This window comes from Epinephelus fuscoguttatus, linkage group LG12 (genome assembly GCF_011397635.1).
Source record: "Epinephelus fuscoguttatus linkage group LG12, E.fuscoguttatus.final_Chr_v1".
Taxonomy (NCBI): Eukaryota; Metazoa; Chordata; class Actinopteri; order Perciformes; family Serranidae; genus Epinephelus; species Epinephelus fuscoguttatus.
In genome coordinates this window covers 4,113,736-4,128,991 of record NC_064763.1, presented here as the reverse complement: position 1 = coordinate 4,128,991, position 15,256 = coordinate 4,113,736, and the positions used below count along the sequence as shown (strand labels likewise).

The following is a 15,256-nucleotide window of genomic DNA, read 5'->3' as shown; positions in this document are numbered from 1 at the left end:
CCAAAGGACAGAGGGATGTCGTATGCTGTAAAGCCCTGTGAGGCAAACTGTGATTTGTGATATTGGGCTTTATAAATAAAATTGATTGATTGAATTGATAAAACCCACAGTCATCATAGTGTAAAAATGTATTCTGAAGTGAATCTGAGGTTAATACTTGGCTTCAACAGTCAGACAGCAGACTTGACTAAACAAAACTTCCTTTTGTGTTACCGCAATGAAACACTCTCAAAGGAAACATAAAGAGGAAATTTCTTGAAAAACACACACTGTGGAAGATGTTTCACTTGATTTTTCATTTGACTGCAAGTATACAAGTATAACGTGAGCTTTATATGAACACTGTAATATATTTTTGCACAGAATAAGGACTCAATGAGGATCTCCTGATGGCCAATATAAACAGAAGGAATGATCACAACAGGTGCTCATACAAGCACCTGACAATTGTTTTAACACTGACTTAAAAAATTGTGAACCTATTCTTTAAGTCCAAGTGCTAAGCACTGACTCGTAGTGAAAATGCACAGACCTGATAAGACCTGATGACTGGACCATACATGACCTTAACACATAATACACATACATAGTGGTGGGACTGTGATATGCCATCACAAAGCCAATGGGGACCAATTACTTGCAACCACTCCATCACAGCAGCACACACACCAACTGATGTGATGTGTGCATGTCTCCTCTCCCTGCCAACCCCATGAAAGTCAATAAGGGCCATTAGTCTAGAACACACCAGGCAGCACATCATTGACAGAATGAAGATGAAAGTGTCCATGGGAATGTTATCATGTCAGAAGCAGAAGAAGAGTGGATGAGAAGCAATGCTGCTCCTGTAACCTCATCAGAGGCTCATGAGACGGTTGTGTGTGTGTGTGTTTCAGTGAGAAAAGGATAGGGTTAGTATATCAAGGTAAGGCTGGATTAACAATATTTGCTCTGAAGTGATGAATTTCTAATGATTTGCCACACTTAATACTAAGTAAATTAATACTTAGTATTAATTAGTAGTAATAATACTTAATACTTAATTTGATTTTCTATTTTAAAAAAAAAATCATTCAGTCAATTGTTACTACGATTTGATTGCATAGGAGACAGCGAGTTTTGGGTGTAACACCTGTCTTTTAAATTATTTGCTTCATGTGAATGAAGAAGCTCCTCTCCCTGCATAGGCATCTGCCACACAGCCCATCATGAACACCAGATCATATAAAAGCATAAAACACTGAAATGAATCAGGTTTTGAGGCTCTGTACTTCGGCCATCTTTGAAGAGTTTATGCTAATTTACGCACAAATCTACGCTGGTAAAACCGGCAGTGCTCTGTTGTGTTGGACCTGCAAGCATCCCTGATGTGGCGCATCAAGTGAAAATTAGTTACACAGCTAAGACAGGAAGAGAAAATAATGGAGTTTCCAAAATAAAAGTTTGTCGCTGTGAAGAGGTGGAGTGTTTTACCCATCCATCCCTCATCTGTTTCTGCTGGCGTTTTTTTTTTCAGAGCCACGAGTAGTTATGCCTCTCTCAGCATGCACTGAGTGAAAAGCAGGTTAACACACAAAGCATAAAAGTTCTCACATGGGATGTTTTGTCTATTTTAGTTGCCCTATGAATGACATCCTGCGTTATGCATTTACAAGCAAAGGATTTTTAGATTTTTCTGTACCACACAGTGACCCTTGACAGAGATGTAGCCTACAGACATACTTAGACATTTAAGAAAACACAGAAAATATATATAACTTGAACATTTCACAAGAATTTTGATTGGGTGCCCGCTACCAGCCCTGAGCACTAAGTAAGAATTAACAGCAGTAGCTGAATCGTCGTGGTACGTTGGCTACATTCTGTGTGTCTCTACTACATAGCCTATACTACATATGGCAGGTTCTATACTACAGGTAATATAAATTACAGGTACTGCACACTATGTGTGTATACAACTGTATTTACAATATGTTACAATGTATTAAACATTTATAATCAAAACAGTAGTGAAAATTTTAGTTGCAGTTGTAGTATTTGTAGTAGTAGTACTAGAAGTAGCAGTAGTAGTAGTAGTAGTACTAGTAGAAATACTAGTCTACTAGTAGCAGTAGTTGTCATCATAGAAGTAGTAGTAGTAGTAGTAGTAGTTGTAGTAATAGTAGCAGCAGTAGTGGTAGTCGTGGCAGTAGTGATAGAAGTAGTAGTAGGACGACTAGCACTACTGCTTGTAGTACTACTACTAGTAGCTAGTAGTAGAAGGATTAGAAGTAGTGAGTAGGAGTGGCAGTAGCAGTACTAGTAGTAGGCTAGTAGTAGTAGCAGTACTAGTACAGCTGCCTACTACTGGTAGCAGTGGCAGTAGTAATACTACTAGTACTACTACTACTGCTAGTACCACTTAAATTTTAACGAAAGAAGTTGCAAAGTATTCTGTTTCTAATCTACCTATTACAAACAATTGCTGATATTTAAACACCACAATTCATGATTAATCTGGGAAATAGAATGTAAAAAATAACTGTTTTAAAGGTAAATAAGATACCAGAGTGCATAAAAAGCATCAAAATACACACTCATACACACTTAAAAGAAACACCTGTAGGTATAATGCAATACATCAGCAGCAACACAGACTGCAACATCATCCTGATCCAGTGATCATCCATGCTGAATCATCATCTCTCTAAAACAAACTGAATGTCCTAACATCCTTAAAGACGGCTTTTTGCATTATTCTTTATTATTCCTAATTGTTCAGGGTCTCCATTAGTTGTTGGCGCAGTAACAACTAGGGCCTCATCTTCCAGGGGTCCAAAACACACCAAAATAGATATGTAGTTATCACATCATAACCAATCCATAACATCAACACAGCCTTTGTTTGAGCGGGTTGTAGGCTAACTACTAAAATGGTAAGTGAGTGAATATCACAACGATTTGTTGATTCATAAAATGGCTTTTACGTCAAAATCAGAGACCGGAACTCATGGCCCTGTGTATTCTTACAGGCTTGACGGTGGTGCGCATCTCACCGACCGGGAATACCGATTTCTGAACATTTCGGCCTTTTCCCCCGCTGCACCGTAAGCTGTGTTTTCCTGCGAGCTGCTCCAGAGGAGAGCGGGTTGTACTGGCGTCGCGGGGATAAAGTGAAAGATTATACCAGGCAGTATTATGACAAACGGAGATGACACACATTCAGAAGGAGCCGTGTTTGTTTTGTACAGCGAAATGAGGCAGGGGGTGGAGAGCCACAGAGACGCTGGGCTCCGGCCAAACATCACCGCATTTTAGCACTTATTCGATGCCCGGGATTTGCATTACATTGCATTTACTGCATCGTTGATCGGCCGTTATTTTGCAAAGTGCACGGTGGAAAATGCAGCGTGTTTGAGGACACCCCCCTCCAGATATCCATTGCTGCCATGATAGGCAGAGGTCCCTCGACCGCGGCTCGGCCGGTTGGAGAAGAGGCAGATTGATTTGGAACGGTGGGTCGCATCTGCGGATGTTATTCTGTCTGTGGAGCCTGTAAATATCATCCGCAAAAACACACCGTGATTCTTACTCAGGGAAAGAGGAGAGAAAACAACATGTCTTCTCGGTCTGCATTACCGTCTGGAAACGACAGGAGTACTGGAGACCATGTAAGTGCAATTACAGCTTATAGCCTCTGTTAGTGTGCATGCAAAAGATAAATCGTGCATCCCTATAACACATCTCATGTATGTGGCCCTTGGTATTACTGGGTTTGTTGGCGGTGTAGACGGGGGTCATGGATGGTGCTATTTTCCTCGTTAGGTAAAAGGACTCTCGGGGTGATATTGGATGGATATTTTAGCAGAACAGGCTCTTTGGAAATGGGCTAACCTTGAGTGTCTGCGCAGGGAAAGAGCTGATGGCAGGCAAACAGCCCGGAATGAGTCCATCCGCATACGATAACACTCAGTGGATATGCGCAGAAAGCCCGAAAACCAGCCGTCACCTCTTATTATAAGGCTGTGGAGAGATAGTGATGTCACATTATACTCCTTGCTGCTGCCTGTGTGTGCACGCGCGTGCGCGTGAATTCTCCAGAAATCGGATGGGTGGGACAAGAGCACAGAAGGCCAAAATAAATGCATAGAGAATATCTGGGTTGTTCGTATGAAGTGAGGGGATTACTGCGTAAAATGATGTGCAGTCCAGTGCTGCGCAGCCGACAAAGCGCCCAACCCCTGAGCCAGTGGGTGACAGACAGCGCCATACATTCAATACAGTGAAAAACAGTAGCGGCCTCTTATAGAGACACAAGCAAAGGGGATTTATTTATGTGAGGCAGACAGAATATAACAGGGTCTGTATATGTATCATATGTATTGATTGTAAGTAGCCTATCTATCCACACGCCTTGACTATTGTGATATAAATGTATCAAAATGGTGACATGACTAGCGTAGCATTATGACATTTCTCTGCTGCCCCAAACACTTCTGGCAAGACTCCCTCCATCTGTTTGTTAGTAGAGCTCTCAGCACAGAGGGACGGTTAAGCCAGTAGATGTATGTATGTGTGTGTGTGTGTTTGTGTGTGTGTGTGTGTGTGTGAGAGAGAGAGAGAGAGAGAGAGAGAGAGAGAGAGAGTCTGTCACTTGATGTGCATTAATGTGTGAGTTTACGCGGTGCATGATTGATTATGAATGCAGAGCCGTTCCTTCCATTAAAATGGGTCTCGATCTCCTGTCATCACTCTAAAATTAAGCGATGATGACAGATGAGTGAATTGACCGGGTGAAATGTTGTGTTTCAATATTGGCACAGGTGAGCCTTGGCTAGATGTGAGCTTTACAGTCGGTGGATTAATGTCGTCCGCTGCTCGCTGTGTGTGCCTCTAGTGATGCTGGTTGCGACTCGCCGGTGTCTAGCTTCTAGAAAGGGGGTCCAAATTGGCTCTAGGTGGGGCATGAAAACAGGAATGGAAGCATGGGAACGAGGGAGTGTCTGAAGGTGGAGCTTAGGGTTGCGCGGTTGTGTGTGTGTGTGTGTGTGTGTGTGTGTGTGTGTGTGTGTGTGTAAGATGACATGCTGGGGGGATGGAAGTGTGATGCCTCAGGGCCTGGGACTGGCCAGGGACCACTGTGCCGGCATCTGCTCCCTTTTTTACTCTTTCCTCCTATATTTCCTTTCTCCACCCTTTGATCAGTTGTCATCCTGGTTTCTCTGTCTCCTGATATGGCCTTTTGTTTTCTTCCCCCCACTATCTATTCTCTGTCTTCCCTTCTCCATATCTTTCCTTGGTTTGTCACATGACAAGAAACTGCTTTATACTGTAATACATTCAGCATTGTTTGTGTAAATGGACATTGTTATCCTCCCTTTGTCATCTGCTGTGCTTGCTGGCTGAAAATGATCTGTGACTCAGGGCTCAGGACTCAATGCTCTGTACCATTATTGCCCAGAATCAAGGTGGTAACATGCAGCAGCAGCAGTAGCAGCACAGCTAACTACTTAAAGGGCTGTGGATGCTTCAGAGTGACCTCAGTTTGCAGTGAAGTATTACCTTTATACTCTGTCATATTGCATGAAGACATCTTCCAGCAGTCAAGTAGGAGGCCTCTAAAGAAGATGATGCTGAACCCAAAATGGCAACATGTTCAAGTGTTCCGATGCTGGACAACAGCTGTTAACCCAGCAATGAGGGGCATATTCACATGTAGCTCAGCTCAGCATTCCATAGTTTTGTGAAACAAGCACACACATATACAGTAGGCTATTTATATATATATATATATGTATATATATATATGTGTGTGTCAGGGGTGGGAGAAAAAATCAATACAGCATGGTATCACAATATTTTTGTGTGGCAATATCATATTGTAACAGTGGCAAGTATCAATGTTTTTGTTATATAAATAAATAATATTACAAATACAAATTAAACTTTAGGTAGCCTACTAGAATAATATATAGCTACAATTGCTTTTTCAGTCCACTAGATTTTGCTGCAGAAAAAAATGGCTGAAGTGAAATGAACAACAAACTCTTAGTCTAATCCTGAACTCTGAGTTGATCTACTCTGAGATAGGAAACTCTGAGTTTCCAGTTCCAGAACAGCTGATTTGAATCAGTTTAATCAACTCGGAGTAGTTTCACCTGGAGTTAAGCGTGTGCACCACAACTATAAAAAGCCAGCATCAATGGAGCCCCGATTCGATGAGTCACTATGGCAATGGGGAAGAGGAGGGCTGCGTTTTTCACACCACTAGAATTAGAAATCTTAATGCGCTCATACGGCAAGTTTGCACACGTTTTCAAAAAGAAGTGCAACACCACTGCAGCTGCAAAAGAGAGGGAGACGGCGTGGGAGAACATTGCTGCTGGGGTCAATGCGTAAGTTTAAATGTAGTCCTTTGCAATCACAATAATATTACAGGGGAAAACTGCTTGAATGGTAGCCTATTAATTTATTTCATTTAGGTGCAATCCCGCGGGGGAGAAGCGCACTTGGCAGCAGTTTAGGATGAAATATAAAAACATTGTTCAAACAGGTAAGACCTCAGCATAATCTCATGGAGGTACATCATTTTGATCACGCTATACATTGTAAAGTAAATATTAAGTGGCTGTTTGACTGTGCAGTTGTTTTATCCCCAACATAATGCTGTTTTCACACACATAAATGTCTTCTCGTCTATATCATGTTCTGTTAAATAATTAAGCCTATTTAAACTAACACAGACTTCTACTCAGCCAACAGAAAGAAGGAAGATGCCCGTAAAACACACTTTTCTGACCGCCCTGCATACAGCTGCCTTACTCAAGTGCTCAGCGTCTCCGACATTGTACAAAAAAAAACTTCCATTTGCAAAGAAACACAGCACAACATACAATATCTGCTGGGATGTGAGAGCATGACTACGATTGGTAATGTTGCAAATGTAAGGACGGATTAGGTTGTGTGTGTAGATGATGAACTGTGACGTGAAACGGTACAGCTCAAAAAGATAATTGTCTGGAAATGCTTGAACATCTATGCGCGGTCTGATAACCATCTCCTGACGAATATTTAATTCTCTGCGCAGTAATGCTGCACCTTCATCCACGGGATCATTATCAAAAGGACATGCCATGTTAGTGAAAACAGTCGCCACCTACTGTGCCTAATGGACTTCTAATATACTGACTCGGATTTTTTTAATGATTTTTTAAAATGACAGACGGCAGAACAAGGCTACACCAAAACTCGCCTGCTGACTGAATGAATGAGGAAATCAAATGGAGTGTGTGGCTCTGAAAGAGGGCAGAGACAGAGAGAAAATCGAGGTTCATTGAGAAAAACCTGGTCCCGACCAGGTTTTTCTGTTACTATGGTAACTGACCGAGAGCTTAAGTTACCTCTCTCTCTGAAACCTGCTAGAGTTACCCCTCTTTCTCTGGTTTGAGTTACCTCCCTTTTTGAAATGGAAAACTCAGAGTTTCCCCTCATTTCAGGGTTAACAGACTCTGAGTTTTCACTAAACCTGCTTTGTGAAACGGATCCATGGAATAAAATATCATATGTAGGCCTATGTTTTCTTTAGTTTATTATGACCTGAAAATATGAATTGTTGTGTTCACCTCTCCTTAGAATGAGATGTTTATAGCTACATAGGGAGATCACCAAATTGCACAGCCCTGTTTCTACAGTAGCCTAGAATGGACAAAACAAACACTCACTAAGTTTACATGAACAGTTAAGTGGAGCTACGGTTATAGCTCAACTAGGCCATATAATGAAATACTGTCCTTGTCCCAGTATACAAGCATGGGAGGGCAATCGATGTATTCACCAAAGTACGTCTGGCTCCACTATGATAGGCAGTGAAAAGTCCGCTTTCAGCTTGTTAGTATTGGACTTTTTTCTGGTTGACCTATTACGTTACAAGCCAAACAGTCGCTGTTCTGTGTTTTCCTCCCATCCATGTATTTTGAGATATTTTATTTAACATTTTCAGGTGACACAGCACAAACTGTGTCTTTTCGTCTGTCCAAAAATGCACGGCACTGGGTGTAGATTTCGCCACTTTGTTACCAGCTTCTTTTTCTGTTACACATTTAATGCTATTCTACTTCCCATGTCAAAGCCTGGGGCGGAAACTGTGGAGGATGCGCAGAGCGCCTTGGCCAGTTTGAGCTGGATTGACTGTATACATGCAGGAGTAATTTGAATTTTTAATTTGATTTTACATTATCTGGGTGTGTTAGTCCTACTTTGACAAATTCAGTTTCAATCAATTCAATCAATCAATCAATCAATTTTATTTATACAGCCCAATATCACAAATCACAATTTGCCTCACAGGGCTTTACAGCATACGACATCCCTCTGTCCTTATGACCCTCGCAGTGGATAAGGAAAAACTCCCCAAAAAAACCCCTTTAACGGGGAAAAAAAACGGTAGAAACCTCAGGAAGAGCAACTGAGGAGGGATCCCTCTTCCAGGACGGACAGGTGTGCAATAGATGTCGTACAGAACAGATCAGCATAACAAATTAACAGCAATCCACATGACACAATGAGACACACAGAGAGAGAGAGAGAGAGAGAGCGAGAGAGAGAGAGAGAGAGAGAGAGAGAGATGCAGGTAATGACAGTAGCTTACAACAACATTATTGAAAGTAATAATATTATAGTTCTGGTTACTGTGGTACAATATGTTGAAAGTATGTATTAATATCTGGCAGTATACATGTACATGTATTTTAAAAGTCCGGTTTAAGACTCGTTTGCATTGGCCACCGTAGTAGCCCAACGGCAATGAGCAGCACTGGAGTTAGACTGATTTGTAATGTGAAACTGCTTTATTCAGTGTTTTTACCATTTTAAATCACCTGGTCCATTTGTTTTGGAGAGGAAGAGACCTCTGTAGATAATTTGGCTTCTGCCTGAAACCTCCTGAACGTCTGGAGAGAAAAAAATTGATGACACATTAGCACGTGCTGGACTAGCTGCCCACAGCAACATGCCAAACTGCATCAGAAATACCTGGAATTTGCAATGTGAAACTGTGTTATTCAGTGTTTTTACCAGTTTAAATCACCGGTTCTGTTTGTTTCGGAAGGGAAGAGACCTCTGTGGATAATTCAGCACATGGTAAAAACCTCCTGAACGTCCGGATCAGAAAAAGGTGGGCACACAATTACTGTTGAGAGAAAAGGAGTGAGCACAGAATAGCATGTTATGGGTGGGCTTCATTTCTCTGAGATGCTGAACAGTGTTGGAGATACACTGATTTGTAACATGAAACTGCTTTATTCTGTGTTTCCACTGGTTTTAATCACCTGGTCCATTGTGTTTGGAAATTAAGAGACCTCTGTGAATAATTTGGCTTCCAGTTAAAACCTCCTGAACAATGAACATTGAAGGAATTCTAACTGGGAGAAGTTTTAGCTGGTTGCAATTTGCAATTCACCGCTAGACACCACCAAATCCCCCTATATCTTACACATTTCACCTTTAAGTGATACACAATCATGTTTGAATCTAATAGCTGCTCAGTGAATTCCAAAAATAGATACTCAGTGCGAGTGATAACACACTGTGACAGGGAGTTCCCTGGACCTTAAAACAGCATATTGTCTCCATATTCTTTCGTGAGCAGACTTCATAACAATCTCGCAATGAGAGAAGGAACTCACCAGATCATTTAGTTTCTGGAGACCATCAGCGCTCCGTGTGTACACCATATAGGCAGTCCTGGAGGTGCTTTGGCAGCCTGCTTGATATGATATTGGTGTTGGCACAGTGATTGACCACCCCGACCACCCTTCTCGCCTGTCTTAAAAACCCACCCTGCTACAGCCTCCTTTTCTTTTCTTCCAGCATGTGTCGCTGGGGGCCAGCCGCTCTGACAAGACCACCAGCCAGTCCAGCCGCTCACTGGGTGCCCGGTGCAGGAACTCCATCGCCTCCTGCTCAGATGAGCAGCCGCACATCGGCAACTACCGTCTGCTCAAGACCATCGGCAAGGGAAACTTTGCGAAGGTCAAGCTGGCCCGCCACATCCTGACGGGCAAGGAGGTAAGACATGGGACAGCAGAGGTTTATGGTTGGAGGAGGGAGGAAGGAGATGGATGGGTGAATGATGGTTGATGCTTGCAGGGTGAGGAACAGCAATAGTTAGTTGATGTTGCTGCTGTCATGAAGATGTGATTTGGCCCAGTACTGAGTTTGCAACATCATAGTTTGTACCATCATAGTCTGTAAAGAAGTAAATCTTATAAAAATAAATGTTACCTCTAAATTGAATCCCCTTATAAATTTTTTTGGTCAACATCTTTTTTTTAAGTCAAAATACAACTGCTAGTGATTTATATTCTTTCAAGACATCCTGTTAGCTTTGAGAAATACTGAATGAACGCATAAATGGGTACCAATTTGTAATAAGGTACACTTTAAAGCAGTGGTTCCCAACTGGTCCAGCTGCAGGGTCCAGATTTCTCCTCAGGCATTAGTTCAAGGTCCACACAATTTAATATAGTCATCGTCACAGTTGAATTTCATCATGTCGTTGAGCTAGTTCTTTTAGGTAGCTGTCAGATATTCTCTAACTCTACAGAAGGAAAAAACACTTCAAAATAAAAGGTCTGAGCCTGAAATTCAATGCACTTCAAAATAAAGTGTGTTTTTTTGCAAACGATACACGTTTCTAAGTCAGTTGTGGTCCATTCAGAATGGGCCTGCGACCCACTTTTGGACCGTGAACCACCAGTTGGGAACCACTGCTTTAGAGAAGCTTTACGTGTTGTAAGTAATTGCTTTTTTAATGTTTAGTAAGTCATTTAATAAAGCTTGTAAACCTTTAATAACGACTTTTGAGATGCTAGGTTGTGAAAACAACAAACTTTTGACTGGTTGGACTTTATGTCCATGTACCTTCATCATGATGGATTACCAAAATTTATAACTGCATTATTACCAAATAGAAAAGAGGAACACTGGAAAACAAGGTCTTTTACAACAAAATTTGCTTTTTTATAAATGACTTATGACTGATCTAAAGCTTTAATAAGCCATTAGCTGCAGTGTACAAACACTTCATAAAAAATAGCTTGATTGAACACAAACATAGACATTATTTGTATTGCACTGAGCTGGGGGTGTCATCAGTCGGAAAGGCATCATGAATGGAGGCTATTATAAGCAAAGATAATTCTAATAGTGAAGTCATTATGTTTTCCTCATCAAAAAATTCCTTGATGTTGCTTCCAGGTTGCAATAAAAATCATCGATAAAACTCAGTTGAACCCAACCAGCCTACAGAAGGTGAGTTTTTCCTCTTTATACTGATGGATCATTTGTTGAAGAATATGTGTATCTTGTCCTCAGGTACAAAACAGAAACACATGCTACATTGTCTAATACTATCTGCCTTCATGAGCAGCAGTCAGGCATCAGAAATGGGGATGGTTTGGTCACATTCATGTAATTCAACCAAATACTGACATGCCGTTAGGGACTTGAAGAGGCTCAGGTTTATCCTCAGCTGTTTCCTCCTCAGAGGGGTCAGGAATGAGAGAGCAGCTGATAGAGAGAGGGCTTGTGGGATGTGATGCTGTTTGGCAGGTGCTAGGGAGTGAATGGGAGTGAGAGGAGACCTCTGCTCCAGAGACCATCTCTCGTCTCTCTCTGGGCTAATCACTGCCCTGAGAGGGGGGTGACTCATCTCGGAAAGAGCGGTCACCCAACCCATCCTATTTTTTGTGTTTGTGTTCTTAATTTGTCTTCCTCAAACACACATTGCTGTTAACAAAGAAAAGCGTGATGCCGTTGTAGCTGTTTTGTGGTAAGTGATGTTTAGTGGCCATTACCTTGTGAGAGGTATCTTTAGAAAAGCTTAGGTGTATGTCACAAGGAGGGCTTTTGATGGACTGGCCTCTTTTTTCCTGCTGCTCAGCATTTTGAGTGTTGAGCCTGAATGGTGGATTCTCGAGGTTTGTTGTGCATGAAGGTCAGAGGCGGAACAGTGGACACTTTGGTTTCACAAGCTATCAAGGACAACCTCAGCATGGCGCTGACGTACACTTGATATAGATTCAGGAGCTGGAATGGTAGATATCTGGAGACCTGGACTGGTAACCTGGCATTTCTAGGCCAGCTCAAAAATTCGAGTTAAGGTGCTGACACACCAAGCCGACAGTCAACCGTTGGTCAGTGTTAGACTGTCGGTGTGTGTCTGTCACCCTAGTTGGTGCGGTGTGGCCCGCAATGTTTCCTGAAGGTTTGTGTTATTGTTCACTGCGACATGGTAAATATGTGCTGCTCTTTCAACATCGGATTGTGTTGTTAATGTGCTCACTGGCTAACTAGCATCAAGACGGTCTTGCATTTTTTCTTTTTGAATAATGATTCCAGTCGACCGCTATCTACTGGTGTGGAAAGTTATTTCCTTTCACGCAGTTGGCTATAGTCTTTGTGGTGTGTTCATGTGCAACGTGTCGAGACATGGTGACATCAGACGTCACAGCAGGCGGTCTGGGCTTTTAGTCTGGAACCTCTCAGTTTAATTTTGGTTATTAGTGGGTGTAGACCAAAATTCATCTGGACACAATTGGGTAGACCTATAACCAATTTGAGCAACGAAACATTTGATGTAGCACTGAGTATCAGACTAATGTAAACAGATTACAGTGTGCTGAGATGAGCTGTGATGTTGTAGCATCAGTATCTTTGTGAATGTGTTGTTGGTTTTGTCATCAGAATTTGAAAAAAAAGTTCTTCAACAAAAAGTTCCACACTAGCTGCAGACGTCCTCAAAGTCTATGTCTTTTAAGAAAATGCCTCAACAGCTTTCCACTTTACTAAGCTAGGTTTAAACTCCCTGTAGTGTCCTCAGCACGAGGGTGTGCAAGCCAAAAATGACATCATCACTTATTTTGCATTAAGTGCGAGGCACGGCAAGTTGTCAATCATCAAATCAAATTACATATTACATGAACGGTTGTGATTGGCCCACAATGAGTCAGGTGCGCTGGAAATCTGCCTGAACCGGATGGGGATCAGGGGGATCTGCCAGACCAAATAAAACATGAGCTTGCAGATTTGCCAGGTGACTCTAATGGCTCATACCTTAGACTTTACATGGCTGACACAGAGGCTAGTTGATCATGAGCTGATCACATGCTCAGATATCTCTATCTTATCTCCTAACCACATCAAACCGTCTCACACTATGGAACTTTTTTCCTATCTTTATTCAAGAGAGTGATATATCAATTTGAGAGCATTCTTTATTGATTTCACGTTCAGATTTTATAATATTGTCCCTTAAACCCTGCCCTCGCACTCAAATAGCCTCTGCTTGCACTTAGATCTACTCTGTTTCTGCTCAAACTGTGTGCTCACACTCAGATACAATGTTGCTCGCACAGATTTCCTGCTCCAGCTTCAGCTCTTCTCCTCGCGCTCAAGCTGCTTCAGTGCGCTCATGGAATTTCTGCTTTCAGATTTCTGCCTTGTGCTTGGATTTTTTTGTGCAACAACCCTGTCAAAATCCCCAGACCAATAGAATGCCAGGTTTATTGTTGACCAATGAAATGATCCCTGCCTCCTTGTGGGCGTTCTCACTCGGCGGGTACTCTTTAACCGGGTTCATCCACTCCTGCCCTCCAGGGCTTTATTAAATGTTCTTCCCTTGCTTTCTTTACGACTTTTGGAATAAAGGGACTATTAATTTACCTGACATGCTCCACCCATGGTGGAATGTGACAACGAGCTCAAGTCATTGACCTGGTCCCAAAGTCCCGAGATTCTAATCTGATCAAGCATTTGTCGGACATGCCGGTACCCCAGAGGCACCCCGGATCCATGAGACCTCCTTGTAACAGACTTGGCTCTGACCTGTCAAGGCATGGACACAGGACCTCTGGGGGTGTCCTGTGGTGTCTGGCACCAGGACACTGGCGGTGGACCCTTAAAGTCGAGTTATTAGGTGGGGTGCCAACACATCCAGCAGATGCTTGATCAGATTAGAATCTGGAGAATTTGGAGGCCAGGTGGATGCCTTGTGCTCTGTCATGTTCTCAGGCCATTCCTGATCAGTTTTTATGGTGTGACAAGGTGTTTTGTCCTTCAGGTGGGGACACTGCCTTTGGGTAGTGTGTTGCCATAAGGGGTTCATGGTCTGTAACAGTGTTTGGATGGGTGAAGTGTTTCAGGAGGTACCCACGTGACTGCCAGGACCCAAGGTTTCCCAGCAGAACATCGCATTGTAATTAAATGATCAATGTTATTCACTTCACCAGCCAGTGGTTTTAAAGTTTTGGCTGATTGGTGTAAAAGTTCTCACTCTTTTCTTTTCCCATAGCAATCTGTTGTCCCTTTGATCACTGACTTCCCAATACTGATACTTTGACTCATCTTGTTTATAGTGCTTATATCATAAAAGAAAATAAATATCTGTGCCATACGTGGCCAGAGCATTAGATGCTTTGCAGGAACTGTAATCCCAATTTCTGTCTTCCTGAATGCTGCTTTTCTTGGGCCGGACTGGCTGCTGTAAGAGACAATGGTGCAACATTTAGGACAGGACTGAGGAGAGAGGTGAAGGATTGGCCACTGATTATCGACAATAGTCTACAATTGGCCAGTGATGATAGCAGGCGTCTTTACATACCCGTGGGCTAGAGAAAATCCTTAGTACTGAAAACATGAAAGAGCCCATATTAGCATAATCTAGACTGTAATGTATGTAGAGGGGAGAAGGAAAGAGGGAGATGTATAGGAGTGGGTTAAAAGTGGGGGAGGAAGACGGAAGTAAAATAACAGCTGAAAAAAATCAAACCTCTACATCCGTTAAGAGGAAATAGCAAATTACACGGGGAGATCGACAGGACTGGCCTCTCTTTTTGTGATCAAATTTTTATTGAGTCTAAGATATGCAAAGGTAATGAAAGCAAGATACGTGTTGAAACAAAGCATTACGGTAAAAAAAACTACAAACCAAATTAAACAAAATGAATGGATTAGGTTTCTATGTAATTCAAGAAGAGCATGGGTGTCGTGGAAAAAAAGGGAAAAAAAGTATTTTTAGGGTTGCGCACTTATTGACATCACAGTTGCAATCGCAGTGGGGCCTATTAAAGCTCCTAAATAAAAACAGAGGCAGAATTCACCTCAGGGGGAAAATGTGTGTCAAAATTATTACCACAAATCAACCATTATCATCTTAAAAGGACGTCATGAAACACGTTTCATAAATTCTCGCTCATCGGCAATTAAATAGTATTTTCTT

At 42.1% G+C, this 15,256-nt stretch overlaps 1 protein-coding gene across 2 annotated transcripts in view; it reads left to right on the top strand.

Moving 5' to 3' along the window:
* Nucleotides 1-2,898: 2,898 nt before the first annotated feature.
* The window catches only part of mark4a (MAP/microtubule affinity-regulating kinase 4a), a 57,013-nt gene continuing 44,655 nt past the window's right edge, over nucleotides 2,899-15,256 (top strand). For both annotated transcript variants that reach the window (XM_049591511.1, XM_049591512.1), the window contains exons 1-4: nucleotides 2,899-2,915; nucleotides 3,012-3,650; nucleotides 9,847-10,044; nucleotides 11,236-11,289. In XM_049591511.1, coding sequence (XP_049447468.1) covers nucleotides 3,597-3,650; nucleotides 9,847-10,044; nucleotides 11,236-11,289 — 306 coding nt within the window. In that variant the 5' untranslated portion in view covers nucleotides 2,899-2,915; nucleotides 3,012-3,596. The remainder of the gene's footprint in view (nucleotides 2,916-3,011; nucleotides 3,651-9,846; nucleotides 10,045-11,235; nucleotides 11,290-15,256) is intronic.